Source organism: Miscanthus floridulus, chromosome 7, assembly GCF_019320115.1.
Source record: "Miscanthus floridulus cultivar M001 chromosome 7, ASM1932011v1, whole genome shotgun sequence".
Classification (NCBI taxonomy): domain Eukaryota; kingdom Viridiplantae; phylum Streptophyta; class Magnoliopsida; order Poales; family Poaceae; genus Miscanthus; species Miscanthus floridulus.
In genome coordinates, this window is record NC_089586.1 from 109,762,326 (window position 1) to 109,783,412 (window position 21,087).

At 45.9% G+C, this 21,087-nt stretch overlaps 1 protein-coding gene across 1 annotated transcript; it reads right to left on the reverse strand.

The window, feature by feature from the left end:
• Positions 1 to 14,931: 14,931 nt before the first annotated feature.
• Positions 14,932 to 19,703, reverse strand: LOC136464228 (growth-regulating factor 1-like). The gene is made up of 5 exons (XM_066463188.1): positions 19,561 to 19,703; positions 19,205 to 19,428; positions 17,952 to 18,372; positions 15,560 to 15,993; positions 14,932 to 15,455 (listed from the first exon to the last, which is right to left on the reverse strand). Exons 1-5 carry the CDS (start codon positions 19,662 to 19,664, stop codon positions 15,448 to 15,450), a joined length of 1,191 nt encoding a protein of 396 aa, XP_066319285.1. The 5' UTR covers positions 19,665 to 19,703; the 3' UTR covers positions 14,932 to 15,447.
• Between the last annotated feature and the right edge of the window lie 1,384 nt (positions 19,704 to 21,087).

Here is a 21,087-nt window from a genome sequence, read left to right on the forward strand (position 1 = left end):
ATGATGGACCACGGGGTTGTCGGGAGTTGCTGGAGGAATGGTGCTTTTGGAGATTATGTCGCCATGATGGAAAGCTAACTTCTAATTATATTTACCCAGGCAAGCCCCGGTGCATAACCCCTACTTTTCTGCAGTTTAAATTATATATTTGCATTAAGTTTTAAGGAGTTGAATGAAACCCACTTGCATATATATCTTTATCCTATGAGTCTTACTAGTATGACAGGATCGTGTAGATTGCTATGCTACAGGACTTCGGTAGAAGTCGAGTGATTGCCTGTCACTCGCGAGAGATAGGAAATATATTATTGGATTACTATCACTTGGAAAATATGAAAATGGTGACCGGGCAGGGATATGGTTTGGGTATTGGTGGGTGTAAGAAGTTGTGTCGCCGCGGAGGCGGGTCATAGCTTGGTTACACCGTTTCTCCCTATCTGGTCGATTAAGGACCGATCGTGCATATGACTCTAGGCAGGTCACAGACTTATTATCCCGAGCACATACTTGTGTATGGGTGCTTGGAAAGCTTGTTGCTCTCTTGTCACGGATCCGGCTCTTTCCGGACCGACTGTCAGGGTTTTATTTTGATGGAGGAGGTCCTTGCGCCGCACTGAGTCCGGGACTCAGGGGTGGGGGCTTGGAGTCCCAGTTTGGACAGGGACCTGGACACCCGGGACAGGAGAGTGATGGGTTGGTCTTGCTTGTGCCTAGGGTACAAGCGGGGCGTGTGTTTTCGGGGTACCCAGCTGGGGGCATTGATGCGCGAATCACCGGACTATCCGGTATGGCTTGTCTATGGTTTAGCATCGTAGTAAGAACTGAAAGATGGAAGATGGACAAAGGAAATCTGATTGCTTACCACCTGCTTGAAAGTAGCATAGGTGCTTACATAGAATGGTTAGTTAATGAACCAATGCGGCTATTAATAAAAATCAAATATAAGGACGCACGTTTAGTAATGCTTCTGCAAATGCAACCCACAAACCAGATAGCTTTGCATATCCTTGAAGTCTTTTCTTTTCTCCTATCGGGCAAGTCTTGCTGAGTACAATTGAGTACTCAGGGTTTTATTCCCCCTGTTGTAGGTAATAGGTGGATGCTAGAGCTGACCTTTATGTGTGGATACCTCCTGGTGGGCTCAGCGAGGATTCTTTTATGCTGCGATCGTAGTCTTTCTTTATAACTCTCACTAAATGCTTTTATAAAAGAAAGTTTTACAATCTATTGTCATAGTTGCTATATATCAATAATTCATCATGTCATTAATAGATATTTATTTCCGCTGTAACTTTGTTCACATGTTTCTATTCCACTGTTAAATTAAATTATTTATAACTCTGATAATATGATTTCATTCCGCTGTTATATTAATAAATATTATACTCTGATGTTGTATTAAAAGCGATGTAAGAAATGGTTACGAATGATGTAAGCTTTATTCTCTCATTTGTGATCCCGGTGGCAAAAATGTGGATTTTCGGGTTCTCCTTTGGGGTGTGTCCGATGGAACCAAGTAATTTAGTGTTCTCCCTCGAGTGCTTAGTGTCTAATGGAAGACAAGCACTCCTGTGAGGCATTAGATTAGGTGGTTCTACCACACTGAACCCCCAGCGTCCAGTCGTTTCTAGTAAGGTACCGACCTTGACCGGACGCGTCCGGTCACACTTGAGCGGATGCAGCCAGCGTCCGGTCACACTCCAGCTTCTGCGTCATCGTACGTCAGCCTGACTAGACGCAGCCTGCCAGCGTCTGGTGCATTCAGATCCAGCGTCCGATCAGTTGACTGACGCCAGCATCTTCGTGACCAACTCGTTTTTACTTCTAACTTCTTCACCCTTGCTCCAATGAGCTAACCATCAAGAATTTGCATCCGGCGCAATAGAAAATAGGCATTCCATTTTCCCGAGAGAGATCCAAACCCATCTCAACCCTGCAAACACCACCTCCTTTGTAAATGTGCCAACACCACCAAGTGTACACCACCATGTGTAAGTGTGTTAGCATTTTCACAATCATTTCCCAAAGGATGTTAGCTACTCAACTTGCCACGCCACTCGATCCTAGCGACAATGCAAAGTTAGATCACTCAAGTGGCACTAGATGACCAATATGTAGACAAGTTTGCCCCTCTTGATAGTACGGCCATCTATCCTAAACCTGGTCATAAACTTCTCTACACACCTATGACCGGTGAAATGAAATGCCCTAGGTTATACCTTTGCCTTACACATTCCATTCCATCTCCTCCAATGTCGATGCAACACATGCACCAACACAATCAACAATGATATGATCCACTTCATATCATCACGTGATCATATTGGTTCATCGATCTTGACTCTACTTGCTCTTCACCGTTGCCATCGTTCATCGGTGCCAAGTCTTGCTCAAGCTTCACCGCCACACGGTCCATCACTCCAAAGCCTTCGACTTGCCCTTCACGCTTGCAACCGGCCCATCAAGCCAAGTCTTGTCTTGATCTTCTCCACCTTGATCACATGACTCAATGTCATGTCTCATGTGCATTTAAGCTCCTTCATCATCACATGTGTGAGCTTTGCAACATCTCCAAGCCATTTTCACCTTCATAGCATATGTTGCTCACACACATGTACCTGTGGACTAATCACCTATGTATCTCACATAAACACAATTAGTCCACCTAGGTTGTCACTCAATTACCAAAACCAAACAAGGACCTTTCAACTGGGCTATGGCAAATAAAATCTTGGAATTTCTTAAACTGTTCTATGACTCAACTATTGATTTGTCTGGTGTTTACTATCCTACTTCTCCACTTATGATTCATTATCTTGTTAAGATTGCTATACACCTGCATAGGTATCAACATGACGAACATCTAAGATCTGTTATCCAGCCTATGATTGACAAATACAATAAGTACTAGAAGAACATACCTGATCTTTATTCTATTGCATTCATATTGGATCCAAGAGCTAAAATTAAGGGATTTACCAAAGTGCTTAGGAAGTTACATTCTCTTTTTAATATTGACTACACTAATAAGTTGCTGGAGACCAGAGCTCTTCTGTTTAAAATGTATAACAGGTATGATGTAATGTATGACTCTAATAGGCTGAAAAGGGTTGTTCCTCCATCCCTATCTGGTAAGAAAAGAACAGCTTGGGCTTAAATTTATGATGATGAGGAGTTGGATGTTGGAGCTGGTTGTTCTTCCCTCCCTTCTAGTCTTGATCATTCTTGGAGTGTTTCTACCACTTGAAAGCTCTAGTTTGGTTTTGGTTAATTGATGAAACCTTAAGTGCTAACCTAGTTTATCAAAGTGATTATGAGATAGGTAGCACTACTCCAAGTGATGAAGCAATAGTGAAGATCATGACGATGGTGATGGCATGGTGATGATCAAATGCTTAAACTTGGAAAAGAAGAAAGAGAAAAACAAAACGCTCAAGGCAAAGGTATAAACTAGAGGAGCTATGTTGTTTTGATGATCAAGACACTTAGTGAGTGTGATCACATTTAGGATAGATAGTCGTACTATTAAGAGGAGTGAAACTTGTATCGAAATGCGGTTATCAAAGTGCCACTAGATGCTCTAATTCATTGCATATGCATTTAGGATCTAGTGGAGTGCTAACACCCTTGAAAATACTTGTGAAAATATGCTAACACATGTGCACAAGGTGATACACTTGGTAGTTGGCACATTTGAGCAAGGGTGAAGAAGTTTGAAGTGAAATGGAGTTGGTCGTAAAGATGCTGGCGTCGGTCAACTGACTGGACGCTAGATCACTCAGCGACCGGACGCTGAAGGGCTGCGTCCGGTCGAGTTGTCGGATGGCACAGTGACTAGGGTTAAGCACCGGACGCTGGTCTGTGTTCGGTCAAGCATGAGCGGACGCGTCCGGTCGACAAAAGACGGTTTTGGGAGCTTACTGAAAATGACCGGACACTGGGGTCTGAGCGTCCGGTCACTTGTGCTGGAGCGTCCGGTCAGTTAATAGCCGTTGAGATCTGGTGGCTTAGGTTTAACTCAGAATGACACATGGCTTACATCGGGCGACCGAACGCTGGATCCAGCATCCGGTCAACTAGACCGGAGCGTCCGATCACCCCGATCAGTACCCAGTGAAGGAGTACAATGGCTCTATTTCGTGGGGGCTTCTATTTAAGCCCCATGGCCGGCTCAAGCTCACTCACTTGTACATTTTTATTAACATAACAACCTTGTGAGCTTAGACAAAGTCCTCCCACTCATCTCCATCATTGATCCATCATCTTTGTGAGATTGGGAGATAATCCAAGTGCATTGCTTGAGTGATTGCATCTAGAGGCACTTGGTATTCGTGTTGCGTTGTGGATTTCGCTTGTTACTCTTGGTGGTTGCCACCACCTAGATGGCTTGGTGCAGCGGTGGAGGATTGGCATGAGTTGGTGATTGTTTGTGGCCATCTCCGGTGATTGTGAGGGGATTTGTATCTTCTCCGGTGGAGTGTCGAAAGGTAACTCTAGTAGATTGCTCATGTCATTGAGTTACCTCACTTGTGGGTAGGTTCTTACGATGTCCAATTGTGTGGACGAGGTTTGTGCAACACCTCTTAGCCGCCGAACCACCAAGTGTTGGTCGACACAACAGGGACGTAGCGTGTTGGCAAGAACGTGAACCTCGAGAGAAAATCAGTTGTCTCTTGCCATTTGGTATTCTCCTAGTGATTGATTTCATCTTCATCTTCTAATTGGTTCATCCCTCTACACGGCGGTATAATCACCCTACTCACTCTTTTATATTCTTGCAAACTAGTTGTGGCAAGCTCTTTAGTGTAATTAGAATTGAGAGCTTGCTTTGTTATTTTAAGTTCATCTAGTGGAGCTCTTTAGAGTAGCAAGATTGAGAGCTCTTAGTGAGTAGTAACTTTGCAAGTTGTGTGCCTAGTAATCATTGCTACAAGCATTATTGGATAGGTGGCTTGCAACCCTTGTAGGGCTAGAGCAAGTTTGCATTTCGCTATTTGTCATACTAATTAAATTGCTCTAGTTGATTTGTAGATTTTTAAATAGGCTATTCACCCCCCTCTAGCCATATTAGGACCTTTCAAGTGGTATCGAAGCCATGGTCACTGTTTGATTGAAGGCTTAACAACCTCGGTGTCAAATTATGGCTCAAGTTGTGTTCAACCATGTGGGGGGCAAACCACCGTTCTTTGATGGCACATGCTATGATTATTGGAAGAGAAAGATGAGGATGTATCTTGGTTCAATCAATGATCGAGTATGGGAAGTGACCGAGAATGATTATGCTATCATCGATCCCAACAATCCCACCAACCAAGACAAGACTAACAAGCAATGCAACACAATGGCTCTCAACACCATATACAACGCCATTGATTCTAAGGTGTTTGAGCAAATCAAGGATTGTGAAAGAGCAAATGAGGTGTGGACAAGATTGGAGGAAACGTATGAGGGCACACCGGCGGTGAAGAGTGCCAAGTTGTATATTCTCAAGGACAAATTGACAAGCTTCAAGATGAAGAAAGATGAGAGCATTTCGGAGATGTTTCATCGATTGCAAGTAATTGTCAATGACTTGAAGGCTTTGGGAGAGAAGATCAAGGATGATGATGTCTCTCATCGGTTCTTGATGTGCCTACCTCCAAGATTTGAGATGTTAAGATTGCTAATCATAAGAGGAGGATTGAAGGATATTACCCCCAACAAAGTACTAGGTGATGTTATGACACAAGAGACATACCGTATGGAAAGAGAGGGGGTGACAAGGATGATAAGAAGGAAGAAGATGACAAGAAGAAGAAGAGTGTAGCATTTAAGGCTAGCTCATCATCATCCAAGAACAAGGGCAAGTCAAAGAAAGAATCAAGTCATGATGATAATCTTAGTGATATTGATGATGAAGCTATGGCTCTCTTTGTGCGCAAGATGGGAAAATTCATGAATAAAAAGGGCTATGTGCAAGAAAGAGAAGAGATCACACCAAGAAGAAAAAGTATGTGAGAAGATGCAACAATTGCAAGAGCCCCGATCATGTAATAGCAAATTGTCCATACAATAGTGACAATGATAAGGATGAGAAGAAGAAGCACAAGGAGGATAAGAAAGAAAAGAAGGAGAAGAAGAAGAGAATGACCTTCCAAAAGAAGAAGGCTGGAGGATATGTAGTCACTTGGGATAGTGATGGTTCCTCAAATGGTGATAGCTCTAGTGATGATGACAAGAAATCTATCAAGAGAGCACTAGCAAGCATCGCCATCAACAAGAAGCTCTCCATCTTCGACACTCCATCGACATGTCTCATGGCAAAGCCTACCAAGGTAAAATATGATGAGAGTGATGATGATGAATGTGAAAGTGACTCTTGTAGGAATGATAATGATGATGATGATGATGAGGATGAGGAGTACACCAAGGAGGAGCTCTTGGACATGTGTGAGCAAGTGCATGCTTGCAATGAGATAAAGAGAAAGGAGTGCAAAGAATTGCGCAAGAAAGTAAAATTTCTTGAGCAATCCTTTGATGAGCTCAATGCTACTCATGAGAGGCTAATGGAAGCCCATGAGAAGCTTGGCAAAGCTCACTCTAAGCTTGAAAAGGCTCACTCCTCTCTCATTGAGCAAGTCAAAGTGGAGGAAGCCAAGAAGGAGCAAGTGATAATATCATGTGATGTGGGACTAACATGTGATCTTATTGATGAATCTAATTTTGTTGCTCCCACTAACACTTCTTTTAGCACTACCACTTCTACTTTACCTTTGAATGATGGTCTCACTTGTGAAACCTCACTAAAAGTGGAAAATGAGACCCTCAAGAAGGAGGTGAATGAGCTCACTCGTGACTTAGGCAATGCCTATGGTGGAGATGTCCGCTTGCTAAAGTGCTTGGGTAGCCAAAGGTTTTCTCTCAACAAAGAGGGATTAGGCTATACTCCCAAAAAAGGCAAGGCGGCCCTTGTCACTCCCAAAGTTAGCTTTGTGAAGGGCAATGGTCGGTTTTGCAATAGATGCAAGCAAGTTGGGCATATAGAGCAAAATTGCAAGATTAACAAGAACAAGCTACCTAATGTATCCTCAATTAAATTTGATTCTTGTTACATGCTTTTTAAGGGTGCCAATGGTGTGAAGGCTAAGTTCATTGGTACACCAATTGTGGGCCCAAAGAAGAAGGCTATTTGGGTACCAAAGACCTTGGTCACTAACCTTCAAGGACCCAAGCAAGTTTGGGTACCTAAAAAGATTTGATCTTCTTTTGCGGGTCAATTATAAAGTCAGAGGAAGGCATTGGGTGCTTGATAGTGGGTGCACACAACACATGACCGGTGATCCAAGAATGTTCAATTCAATCAATGAAAACAAGAGCAATGGGATTGATAGTATCACATTTGGTGATAATGGCAAAGGCAAGGTCAAAGGGTTTGGTAAGATTGCAATATCCAATGACTTGAGCATTTCCAATATGCTATTAGTAGAGAGCTTGAACTTCAACCTATTATCGGTAGCTCAATTATGTGATCTTGATTTCAAGTGCATATTTGGTGTGGATGATGTAGAGATTATAAGTGTAGATGGCTCTAACTTGATATTCAAAGGATTTAGATATGAGAATCTATACTTGGTTGATTTCAATGCTAGAGAAGCTCAATTGACAACATGTTTGATCACTAAATCTAGCATGGGTTGGTTATGACATAGAAGGCTTGGTCATGTTGGAATGAAATAATTGAACAAGTTGATTAAGCATGACTTAGTTAGATGCTTGAAAGATGTCACATCTGAGAAGGATAAGTTATGTAGTGCGTATCAAGCCAGAAAGCAAGTTGGTAACACATATCCTAAGAAGAGCATGATGAGCACATCTAAAGCATTTGAGTTGATGCACATGGACTTGTTTGGACCAACCACATACACTAGCATTAGTGGAAATAAATATGGATTTATGATTGTGGATTATTTCACTAGATACACATAGGTGTTCTTTCTTATTGATAAGAGTGATGTGTTTGCAATATTCAAATCATTTGTCAAAGGCATTCACAATGAGTTTGAAACAACAATCAAGAAAGTTAGAAGTGACAATAGAAGTAAGTTCAAGAACACTAGAATTGATGAGTTATGTGATGAATTTGGAATTAGACATCAATTCTCGGCCAAGTATACTCCTCAATCAAATGGGCTAGTTGAAAGAAAGAATAGAACCTTGATTGATATGGCAAGATCAATGTTGAGTGAGTACAATATGAGTCATTCATTTTGGGCCAAAGCAATCAACATGGCTTGCTACTATAGCAATCGACTCTATTGTCACCCCATGATGGAGAAAACACCTTATGAGCTATTGAATGGAAGAAAGCCCAACATAGCATACTTCCAGGTTTTTTGTTGTAAATGCTATATATTGAAGAAAGGTACTAGATTGAGCAAGTTTGAAAAGAAATGTGATGAAGGTTTCTTGCTTGGTTACTCCACTACTAGCAAGGCTTATAGAATTTGGAATTTAGCTAGTGGTACTCTTGAGGAGGTTCATGATGTGGAATTTGATGAAATAAATAGTTCCCAAGAGGAAGATGAGAATCTAGATGATGTAAGAGGCACTCAATTGGTCAATGCAATGAAGAACATGGACATTGGTGACATAAGGCCTAGAGAGGTGATTGATGTTGAAGATGACAAGAATCAAGTGCTCTCTAACTCAAATGTGCAAGCTAGTGGTTTTCATGATTAAATCCAAGCAAGCACTAGTGATGGCAATGTGCAAGATCAACAAATGGCTAGTTCATCATCTCAACCAAGTGATCAATCAAATGCTAACAATCAAGTGCAAGTGCTTCAACCAACCAATGTTGCAAGAGATCATCCATTGGACACTATCATTGGTGATATTTCAAGAGGTGTGCAAACAAGATCAAGATTGGCTTCATTTTGTGAGCATTTCTTATTTGTGTCATCCATTGAACCTAAGAAGATAGATGAAGCTTTGAGGGATGTTGATTGGGTCAATGTTGTGCATGAAGAGCTAAACAACTTCACAAAAAACTAAGTATGGAAGTTAGTTGAGAGGCCTAAGGATCATAATATGATTAGAACCAAGTGGGTTTTCCAGAACAAGCAAGATCAAGATGGAATAGTAATAAGGAACAAAGCAAGATTAGTGGTTCAAGGTTACACTCAAGTTGAAGGTCTTGACTTTGGAGAAACATATGCCCCGGTTGTAAGATTGGAAGCAATTAGGATCTTGCTAGCTTATGCTTGTGCCCACAACATCAAGTTATACCAAATGGATGTGAAAAGTGCATTTCTAAATGGGTACATCAATGAGCTTGTGTATGTTGAGCAACCTCCCAGTTTTGGGGTGAAAAGAAACCCAACCATGTGTACAAGTTGAGAAAGGCTTTGTATGGATTGAAGCAAGCACCTAGAGCATGGTATGAGAGATTGAGGGACTTCCTACTCTCTAAGGGATTCAATATGGGAAAGGTTGACACTACTCTCTTCACCAAGAAGCTTGGAAAGGACTTGTTTGTAATGTAAATCTATGTTGATGATATCATCTTTGGATCAACAAATCAAGAATTTTGTGAGGAGTTTGACAAGATAATGGCAAGTGAGTTTGAGATGTCTATGATTGGAGAGCTTAGTTACTTCCTTGGTCTTCAAATCAAGCAAATGAAGAATGGCACATTTGTGAGTCAAGGCAAGTATATCAAGGACATGCCCAAGAAGTTTGGAATGGATAATGCTAAAGCTATTAGTACACCAATGGGGACAAGTGGAAGCTTGGATAGTGATGCGAGTGGCAACATGGTGGATCAAAAGATGTATCAGTCTATGATTAGAAGCCTACTCTATGTGACCGCATCAAGACCGAATGTGATGTCTAGTGTGTGCATGTGTGCTAGATTTTAAGCCTCACCAAGAGAAAGTCATTTGAAGGCAACTAAGAGAATATTGAGGTACTTAAAGCATACAAACATGTTGGATTATGGTATCCCAAAGGAGCAAGATTTGAGTTGATTGGATATTCGGACTCTGATTATGCGGGATGCAAAGTTGAGAGAAAAAGCACATCGGGCATATGTCAACTATTGGGAAGATCACTTGTATCTTGGTCATCAAAGAAGCAAAATACAATAGCACTTTCAACCACTGAAGCAGAGTACATTTTTGGTCGGTAGTTGTTGTGCACAATTACTTTGGATGAAGGCCACTTTGAGTGATTTTGGAATCAAGTTCAAGCAAGTGCCATTGCTATGTGACAATGAAAGTGCCGTAAAGCTCACCAACAACCCGGTTCAACACTCAAGAACAAAGCATATTGATGTCCGCCATCATTTCATAAGAGATCACCAACAAAAAGGGGACATTTGCATTGAGAGTGTGAGCACCAAAGATCAACTTGCCGATATCTTCACCAAGCCACTTGATGAAAAGAGGTTTTGCAAGCTAAGGAATGAATTGAACATACTTGACTTCTCTAATATGTGTTGATGCACCCCCATTATATGACATGCCTCTCCTTCGAGCAATCTAAGGTAAAAGTTGATTGGCATGGCATACATCCTTGCTAAGGACATGATTAGTGTATCTAGACATGCTTCACATTTGAATAGGCTCATTCATGAAAATCAAATGAATTTGATGCTTGTATGGTACCACTATTGCTTGTATGATTGAAATGATCTAGTAGTAGTATATGACATGTTTGTGGGCTTGCAAACCTAGTGTTTGATTTAGAAAATGAGCTATAAGTGTTTAACTCAACATGGTATAAGATAACCCTTACTTAGAGGTGTGAAGAAGCTTGTCCTTGGATCAAACCGAGTTAAATATCTTTTGCAAGTAATCTAGATTGAATCAAATTGGGAAAATGATCCTCATTTTACATGATTTCATCTCAACCTATCTATAATTTGAGCTCACCTTTTGTGCTAATTGTTGACAAAGGGGGAGAGAAACAAAGATATGAGTGATAGGGGAGTATTTGATATAGGGGGGGAGATATGATAAAAGAAAGGGATCAATTAAAATTTTGATCACACAAGTAGGGGGAGCAAGCTCATAAACTTGTATGATGCATTTGAATGTGCATTTCATATATTTGCTTGCATGATACAAGTTCTTAATTTCAATATCTATACTTGTGTGGTGTATGCTAGTTATAGGTTTGAGTGATAAAATGAAAAACTAGCATGCGTAGGCTAAGTAACTAGACTCATGCTCACATTATAAAAACTAGACCCTTACTTTTAATGCTGATCTCATGAGGTATTCTAGTTTTTGTGTGTATATCTAGTTACTAATGGTGCTAAGGATGGTATATTGGTGCACTCCGATTGGTATCATGCTTCAAAGGTCTATCTCTTATACCTTAGCATCATTTGGTAGAAATTGACTCCTATATTTCCTATCTAAGCATATGTGTAAGCTACAATCCAAACTCTTAGCACATATGTAGGGGGAGCAATTACTACCATTTGAAGTTCATCAAACTTGTCCATATCTTTTCCATATGATAGATATGCTTGGGCAAGCAACGTGAATTCAATTAAATCTCAATTCATATCTTTGTGAAAGGGTTGTCATCAATTACCAAAAAGGGGGAGATTGAAAGCTCTAGTTTGGTTTTGGTTAATTGATGAAACTCTAAGTGCTAACCTAGTTTATCAAAGTGATTATGAGATAGGTAGCACTACTCCAAGTGATGAAGCAATGGTGAAGATCATGACGATGGTGATGGCATGGTGATGATCAAATGCTTAAACTTGGAAAAGAAGAAAGAGAAAAAACAAAAAGCTCAAGGCAAAGGTATAAACCAGAGGAGCTATTTTGTTTTGGTGATCAAGATACTTAGTGAGTATGATCACATTTAGAATAGATAGCCATACTATTAAGAGGAGTGAAACTCGTATCGAAATGCGGTTATCAAGATGCTCTAATTCATTGCATATGCATTTAGGATCTAGTGGAGTGCTAACACCCTTGAAAATATTTGTGAAAATATGCTAACACATGTGCACAAGGTGATACACTTGGTAGTTGGCACATTTGAGCAAGGGTGAAGAAGTTTGAAGTGAAATGGAGTTGGTCGCAAAGATGTTGGCGTCGGTCAACTGACCGGACGCTAGATCACTCAGCGACTGAACGCTGAAGGGCTACGTCCGGTTGAGTTGTCGGATGGCACAATGACTAGGGTTAAGCACCAGACGTTGGTCTGTGTCCGGTCAAGCATGACCGGACGCGTCCGGTCGGCAAAAGACGGTTTTGGGAGCTTACTGGAAACGACCGGACACTGGGGTCTGAGCGTCCGGTCACTTATGCCGGAGCGTCCGGTCAGTTAATAGCCGTTGAGATCTGGCGGCTCAGGTTTAACTCAGAATGACACGTGGCTTACATCGGGCGACCGGACGCTGGATGCAGCGTCCGGTCAACTAGACCGGAGCGTCCGGTCACCCCGATCAGTACCTAGTGAAGGGGTACAACGGCTCTATTTCATAGGGGCTTCTATTTAAGCCCCATGGCCGGCTCAAGCTCACTCTCTTGCACATTTTCATTGACATAGCAACCTTGTGAGCTTAGACAAAGTCCTCCCACTTATCTACATCATTGATCCATCATCTTTGTGAGATTGGGAGAGAATCCAAGTGCATTGCTTGAGTGATTGCATCTAGAGGCACTTGGTATTCGTGTTGTGCTGCAGATTTCGCTTGTTACTTTTAGTGGTTGCCATCACCTAGACGGCTTGGTGCAGCAATGGAGGATTGGCATAAGTTGGTGATTGTTCGTGGCCATCTCCGATGATTGTGAGGGGATTTGTACCTTTCCCGGTAGAGCGCCGAAAGGTAACTCTAGTGGACTACTCGTGTCATTGAGTTATCTCACTTGTGGGTAGGTTCTTGCGGTGTCCAATTGTGTGGACGAGGTTTGTGCAATACCTCTTAGCCGCCGAACCACCAAGTGTTGGTTGACACAATGGGGACGTAGCGTGTTGGCAAGCACGTGAACCTCGGGAGAAAATCAGTTGTCTCTTGCCATTTGGTATTCTCCCAGTGATTGATTTCATCTTCATCTTGTGATTGGTTCATCCCTCTACATGGCGGTATAATCACCCTACTCACTCTTTTATATTCTTGCAAACTAGTTGTGGCAAGCTCTTTAGTGTAATTAGAATTGAGAGCTTGCTTTGTTATTTTAAGTTCATCTAGTGGAGCTCTTTAGAGTAGCAAGATTGAGAGCTCTTAGTGAGTAGTAACTTTACAAGTTGTGTGCCTAGTAATTATTGCTACTAGAATTATTGGATAGGTGGCTTGCAACCCTTGTAGGGCTAGAGCAAGTTTGTATTTTGCTATTTGTCATACTAATCAAATTGGTCTAGTTGATTTATAGATTTTTAAATAGGCTATTCACCCCCCCCCTCTAGCCATATTAGGACCTTTCACCACTTCCTTGCTGCAGGCAGCAACTGCTAGTTCTAACTCTAGTGAACTTGCATCCTACGTGGACTGTGACACAGTAAGCCAGTTGGATGATGAGTTTGACATCATGAGTGGTGGCATGAGCACAAACTTACTTATTGAGTACTTTCTGTTCTTGCTAAAGATATTTTGACAGTGTCTGTGTCAACCATTTCTTCAGAGTCTACTTTTAGCTTAACTGGCAGGATGTCAGGATCATCGAGGAGCGGCGGCGGAGGCTGAACCCTGAAACTGTAGAGGCGCTTACCTGCATCAAGGATTGGGAGAATACTGAGACAAGACTGCAGCACATGGTGGAGGACAAGGAGCTGGAAGAGGCCTTTGTTGGTCTTTATCTTGATGTCAACTAGTTCACTTCTCATTTATGTATTGGTTCTGTAATAACTGAGACTTGGATTTATGGTGATGGATGTAATGAACAATTAATCTAGATGCTGGTTGTACTCTTTTTCTGTTTAGGGTTTCTCACAAAGGTGAGTTTTACCTAAACAGGTTTTTAATGAGGCAGTCATTGCACAGCTCCTACTTAAATTAGTTTTAGTTTCAAAAGTTTGTGTTCTTTGTTGTGCTGTGTTTTGATCTGTTTTTGATCTTTTGTGAACTTAGTCATTTTAGATCTCTTTGAATTGCTGTGCTGAATTCATTGAGAGGTTTTGCCAGTTTAGTCCCTGGGCCAGCACGGGCACACTGAGCCTAGAGTCGGCATCGCTCGACACGGCACGCTTCAGGAATGATAGTGCCGTGCCTGGGCCTGGAGTCGGGCACGGTGGCACGACACGACACGGCACGGCTCATCATCCGTGCCTAGCGTGCCGTGCTCAGACGTGCCGTGTCGGGGCGGGCTAGTGCCGTGTAGTACCGTGCCAGCATGTTTGGAAAACTATACATCTATCTAACCGTACCAAGCAACCCTAGCCTTCGCGGCATCACCGAACGCCGGCCACCTTCGTCCGGTCCGGCGGCCCACGCCGCTTCCTCGTCCATCAGCCTGGTTGTGTTCGCAAACATTCGAAGTGGAAGTTCGGGCCAGGCCAACTATACTGTGGTGGAACCGGTGCTGGGATTGTTCCACTCTTTTCCGTTCCTAACCCCCAACGTTTTTCTACGCACTTTCACCGGCGGCAGCCCGTAAAGCGCTCGCGACGAAATCGTAGAGGTGGAGTCCCGGTAACATGCGGCGGGGCCGATGAAAGGTGCCTGTCTGTTGGGGGATCGGATGGCGTGGGCCGTGGGGGGTAGGAGGCAACTCTGGGTCTGGGGCTAACGACCATTGCTTGTCACGGGCTCCAGGTGACGAAGCAACGGATCCTGCTGCTCGATCATGTCCCGGAAAAGGGCGCCACGGGTCGCCACCACCGTTGTGCGCTGCTAGCTGGCCGATTCCGGCCTGGCTCGCGTCGAATCACTACTTACTCCTACCTGCAGCTGCAAGCAAGCTCTCCCTCCATAGTTCCACTCACAACAAAAGGAGTTGGTTAGATCAGCAGCAGGCGCACGCATGATAATAACAATGACAACAAAAAAAGCTCTCATCTCGTCCATGCAGATCGGGGAACAGGCAGCGCAAGAGGAGCATGGACGCGTCATGTTGCTGCACTGTCACTGCCTTGCTTCGGTTGATGGGTTACATTAATGCTACAAAAGCAGGCTTTCAGGTACAGAGGGAATCCATCGATCAGTGGGGGGGACACAAAGCTTTGAGCCTAAGCAAAACGGTCCCATGTTCACCCACATGAGGCAACGCGAGACGACGGCCGTCGGCCGACGGCCGATGCAGTCCAGCCGCTTGGTTTGGTACAAATCTGACACGGAAAATGACCGATAAATATACAGAAGCTCAAGCATGGATTGTTTCCGCAGCTACCGCGCGGTGGGTGGAGGGGAGACAGACAAGAGCCTGGAGCCCTGGAGGAAATCAGAAGGCAACAGATACAATAGTCGGGTCACGGTCACGGATATCGATCAGTCAGATCCACGCACCATTAGTCATCTGCAGCAGAGACCAGACATGGTTGTCTCCAATCAGTAAACCAGCTGAACTGAGCAATCTTTCATCTTTGGTCTGTGTCAGCACTCAGCAGGAACGCAACTTACCGTTGGGCGACTGGGAGCTGGCCACGGAGAAGTCCGAGGACGCCATGGGTATGGACATCGACAGCTGGGTCGCCGGGAACGAGGGAGCGAGGCTGGCGTTCTCGTCGGAGAGGCCCGGCCAGGAGTCCCTCGCCTTGGGCCACTCGTCGAAGAAGGGCCGCAGCGTCTGGTTCTCCTGCTTCGCGGCGGAGTCCATGGCCCCGAACTCGGAGTTCCCTAGGAAGGAGAGCGGCTGCCGCTCCATCTTCGACAGCGAGCTAACCGTGCTCTGACCCAGGTCGCTCAGCGCCCCAAGCTGGGAGTAGCTCGAGAGCGGAAACGAAGAGGTTTGGGATGGCCGAAGGCGCCACTGGTTCTCCATTGATGAGTCAATGGCTTCTGAAATCAGCTGATTGTGCTCCTCCGCCAAAGACCTTATTCCGTAAGCGTTATACCTGAATTTCAGAAACACGGTGGACAACGCAAATTAGTAGGGGATGCAAAGAAAAAAGACACATGCCAAAAAAACCTACAGTATGTTTTCTTCTCGTGAGCTAATAGTCTTCATTATGCTGTTTGATAAATTCTACTGAAGAAAAAAGAAAACGTTTCTAAGAATGAACAGATAACCAAAGCACGACACAGGTTACAATTGTCCTCGGCTGGTACATGATCATATCTATTGACACACTGATAAACACATAAAAAACATGTCAAAAAGCTTCTAGTTACAAAGACACGTGACACAGTGTTTTCAGTAAAATGAACGCACTTTGGTAATTAATGCTATCAAGAAACAAAGCCTACCAACAAATGAATAGTGCACAAGTAGCAACAAAGTGAAAGAACAGGTGGTGATACACTAAGAGCAACTCCAGCAGGGCCTCTACTTGAGCCCCCATAGCTAAATATGGGGGCTCAGGTAAAAAATCCAACTCTAGCAGGGCCCCTACTACGGACACCAAATTTGTGTGGGCACCCAAATCCTCTCACCAGACCCCATTTTGGTTGGGCCAACAACCCGGCCCCCATCCGTGCGGGCGCTGCTCCTCTCCCTCCGGTGGCTTCCTCCGACGAGCGTCGTGATGTCCCAGTGCGGCAGCGAGCACCGGCGGCGCGACTCCCTCCTCCCTCGCGCGGAAGCGAGATCGAGCACCGGCGACGCGGCTCCTCTCCCTCTGGTGGCTTCCTCCGACGAGCTCCGCGCGACTAGATCCACGGAAGGCAGGGACGGAGGGCTCGCTGGCTCCTCCCCTTCGCGCCGCCCTGCCATGGCGCCTGTCCCCTCCTCCTCCACCTGGGCATGCGCAAGCTCAAGCGCGCGCCGCCTGCCATGGCGTTCGCGACCTCCCCTCCCCGGCGTCGGCCCCTTCTCCGCCGCCGCCGCGTGCGCGCGGGCCCGCTGCTCCCCTCTGCTCCGCCGTGCAGGCTCGGTCCCCTCTGCTTGGCCGCGCGAGCTCGACCCTCGCAGCCCTGCCGGCATAGGCGAGCACTCGTTCTGCCCGCGTCATGGTATGTGGGGTGGATTTCAGGGGAAGAAGATAGATTTGACCCAATGACAAGTGGGCCCCTTATGTCATTGTCTACTAATATGGATTTGGGGGCCTTCGTTTTGGGGCTACTGTTGGAGTGGAAGCACAAATTTGGACCAACAAAAATAGGGATAGGCACCCAAATATAAAATGGGGGCTCTAATTTGGGGGCTACTGCTGGAGTTGCTCTAAGAACAGCTGTGCAGTAAAACCAACAATTTGTATTGGTACAAACAAAGCATTGGTATGGGCAAAAGGAGATAGACTTCTAGTATCATGCACATCACATGCTGCCTTTCAAGTTTATCAGTAGTTACATGGACCAGATTTATTGTATGCTGCCCCCTAAAAGAGTTGCAAGAGCAACGACTTGATTCTGCGAAATCATAAAGCCGTGGAGTAATGGTCAGGGAAGGACAGCATCAGCAAGCAGCAGGCACCAGCGCTGCGACCACTGAACACAAACAAGGTCCATCTTTATGGGCAGCACGTATTAGAAGCTTGGCCTGCGCCGAAGCCAAGAAGGCTGTGTGCTGCACCTGCACGTCCACCTGACCTGAGCACAACTACTAGTATCTCGTAGAGACATGGACCCTGCCCTGGGGTTCAGCAGTCAGCAGGGGCTTAGAACTGAACCAGAAAGCGTGGCCAGACAACCAGCCAGCGCCTGAACTCTTAACGTAATTTCTGGCCAGACTGCTGATTGCGCATGGCGCAAGTAAAGTACTGAGCACGCACTACGCTACTGGTTTTGATTGCCACTGATTATAGTAGTAGTATGTGTGACCATCTGACGCCAATCAGTTAAAACGCTGTTAAGAAACAGGATGGCATTGGTCATTTTGGAGTAGGAAAAAAGAAAGAAAGGAAAGAATAGTCACCTGAGATCCTTTGCAGTTCCACCACCAAGAGCTGCGTAGCTGGCAGCATTGTCCATGTGCAGCTGAGACGACCACATCGACGAGGAGAACGGGGTAGATATATTGCTGGCCCCGTCACCTCCACCAGTGCTGCCGGCAATGGCCGGGTAAAGGGAGTGGTTCTGGAAGCTGCTGCCGTTGGTGGCGGCGGCAGCCAAGGGCAGAGCGGCGGAGACGGCCGCGGTGGCGGGCGGTTGGGACTGGGGCACGAGCTGCGTTTCCACAGGCTTTCTTGAACGGTTGCGGCCGCGGTGCATGTGGCGCTCGCAGTATTTGGAGTCCGGGGCGGCCTCCTTGGAGCACCGCCACTTCTTGCCGTCCGTACGCCGGCACCGCCCCGGCTCCGGATCCAGTTTCTTGCCGAAGTACGTTGCGTACCCAACTGCACAGATCACACAGAGAAAATCAGACGCAGTAATCCGTTATTTAAGCATCATTTATGCGTTTGCTTTTAATCATCTGCCTGTCCGCATGCATCTGGGCTTTGCAGTGTCCAAATGGATTGGCATCTGGTACAGGACAGTACCGATGCAGGCGCAAGGTAGCGCTTCCTCAGCCTGTTCGATGTTCGTGAGGGGGGCTGGCCAGCCAGCCCAGCCAGCCCGCCCCAGCCTATTCTTAGCAGTCGGACAAAAATGGCGACCTGCTGTGTGTTGCATTCAATGAATTTGCCTGTTCGATTCGGCTGAAACAATACTGCCGGCTGGTTTGGTGTTTTAGAAAAATACTGTTCTGACTTATAATCTCGTTTACGACCAAACCAACCGGCAATCCACAAAGAGAGGAAATAAATAGCAAATGAAAAGTATTCGTACTATTGAGCCACAATGGTGCCTGCTACTGATGCTAACCTCTATTCTAACCACGAGTAAGCTCGGTATCAAATCAAACAGCACAAAATGACGAGCTAGCTAGCTAGCTCTGCCTCATCATTTGATGAATGTTGAAGAGAGCACGATCTCGGATTAAAAAAACCACAAACTTTCCGGGAGCAAATCGGAGGTCTTGTGTAAAACACACGCGCGGTTCTTGAATCGCGCATCAGGGATTAACAAATGACCGGAGCAGATTAACTAATCGAGGCAAAGTACAAATGATTAGAATAAACAAAGAGCCAGGACCCCGGGGACGGAGCAAGCGCCCAAGAAAGCAATACAGCAAGGATGACGGCGGTGGCATGGCGCCGAGGAGGGGGAGGAATATGCCGCACGTACGTGTGGGGTGGCCGTAGAAGCGGGTCGCGAGGGAGTCGAGGCCGCGGCGGATTGGAACCACGAGATCCGGCGGGACGGGCACGCCGGCCACCAGGTACTTGTATATGAGCGCCTGCTGCTCCAGCTCCTCGTACTGCGCCGGCGTGAATGGTAGCACCGGCCTCGCGGCCGGCCACCTCGCGCTCATCTGGGCGTCCTCCCCCAGCCCGCCGCCGCCGCCGCCCCTGCACCAGCACACATGCCACCGCGTCACAACCGCGAACCGGACGGCAAACAATGGGAGAGAGATACACGAGACAAGAACGAAGCGACGAGCGAAATGACCACGGCGAGTGGTGGTGGTGGTGGATACTTACGCGGAGAGCGGGGTGGAGCGGCAGAAGGGGAGGAGGGACGCCGTGGCTGTGGAGGAGCGGTGGTCGGCACCTGCCGGGGAAAGAGAGGCATACGGCATCGCCATCTCAACCTGTCTCTCTCGCGCGCTGCTTGCTCCCCGCGGCCGCCGGACGCCCCCTCTTTAATGAGCTCCCCCCGCAGGCTGGGCTCGTGATGTGCTTTGCTTCGCTCCCTCCCCTCGCCTCGCTCGCGCGCGCTGCCTTTATTGCCCGCTTTGTCTCTCTCTGCGTCGCTGTCTGCCTCGCGCTGGAGCGCCAGGCGTGTCGTCTCGCGGCGAGGCGGCGAGCGAGACTAGGGGTTGTTTCGTGTTTGGATCAAGCCGACTAGAATGTTAAACATCGATTAATACTGTGGTTATTTGTCGATGGTTAGATTAATCTATGTTTAATCTAGTATTCTTGGATGAACTGAATTTTACCCGGGGATCCAAACGCGTCATCCCTGGTGTGGACAAGCCCGACACGAGGAGGGCACTACTGCACTGGTACGCCACTGCCAGGCACTAGCCGGGCGCGAAGCTCTACTAGCTCCGACCCCTTCCGCGGCTCCGGCACCGGCTCCGTCCGACCCAGCTACCACATGGCAAGCGATGCCTGCCTCCCCCTCTGTCCGGCTATCCCTCTGGCGTTGAGGTAGTCCGTAGCACGGTAGCAGGCGTAGTGAACTTGTGTGCTTGTTGCTCTCTCTCCTCACGTACTCGTACAACTTTCTTCTGTTTCCTATGCTGCTTTGTTTGTTTCGGGGCTCATTTTTTGCGCGAGCGGAGTGGATATGGATGCAGGCACTGTAGCGAGGGTGGTGACAACATGTTGGAGGAGAGAGAGGAGGGGCGTGACTGTGGATTTGGGCTGTGTCTGCGTCGCGGTTCCCAAGGCCGGCACTTAAAAGCCACAGGACGCAGGAGGGTGCCGGGACGCCGTTGCCGTTGCCTCCTGCACTTGCTTCCTGTCTCTTCCACTCTTCCGTCATGGCTCATGGGAGTACGGGACGCCCTTGATCAAGGGTTTGCGACTTGGGCGAGCTTTTTTTTTTTTGGACTGGACTGTTTTAAGATGACACCATGCCCCCAAAAGATCAAATCCAAAATTTGCCTTCTCATGCTACTGCTGAATTTGCCACGTGAAGCATTCATAAGCTTAGCCCATGTTTAGTTCCAACCTAAAATCTCAAAAAGTGCTACAGTAGCCCTCACATCGAATGTTTGCGGCCCGTGCATGGAGCATTAAATGTAGACGAAAAAAACTAATTGCACAGTTTGGTGGGAAATTGTGAGATGAACGTTTTGAGCCTAATTAGTCCATGTTTGAACACTAATTGCCAAATAAAAACGAAAGTGCTACAGTAGCCCAAAATTCTAACTTCTTGAAACTAAACACGGGCTTAGGGGTCTGTTTGGTGTCCTTCTAGTTCCGACTTCGTTGATGGCTTCAGTACCGTAGCCTAACGAGAGGAGTGGGTATACATTTTACTAGTCTCTATGCACTAAT

Excerpts from the sequence above, each read along its gene's own strand:
- LOC136464228 (XM_066463188.1), bottom strand. The coding sequence starts at position 19,664 with ATGGCGATGCCGTATGCCTCTCTTTCCCCGGCAGGTGCCGACCACCGC. Across the intron at positions 19,429-19,560 it reads CGCTCCACCCCGCTCTCCGC|GGGCGGCGGCGGCGGCGGGC; the intron begins GTAAGTATCCAC and ends GTGCTGGTGCAG. Across the intron at positions 15,994-17,951 it reads GGAACTGCAAAGGATCTCAG|GTATAACGCTTACGGAATAA; the intron begins GTGACTATTCTT and ends TCTGAAATTCAG.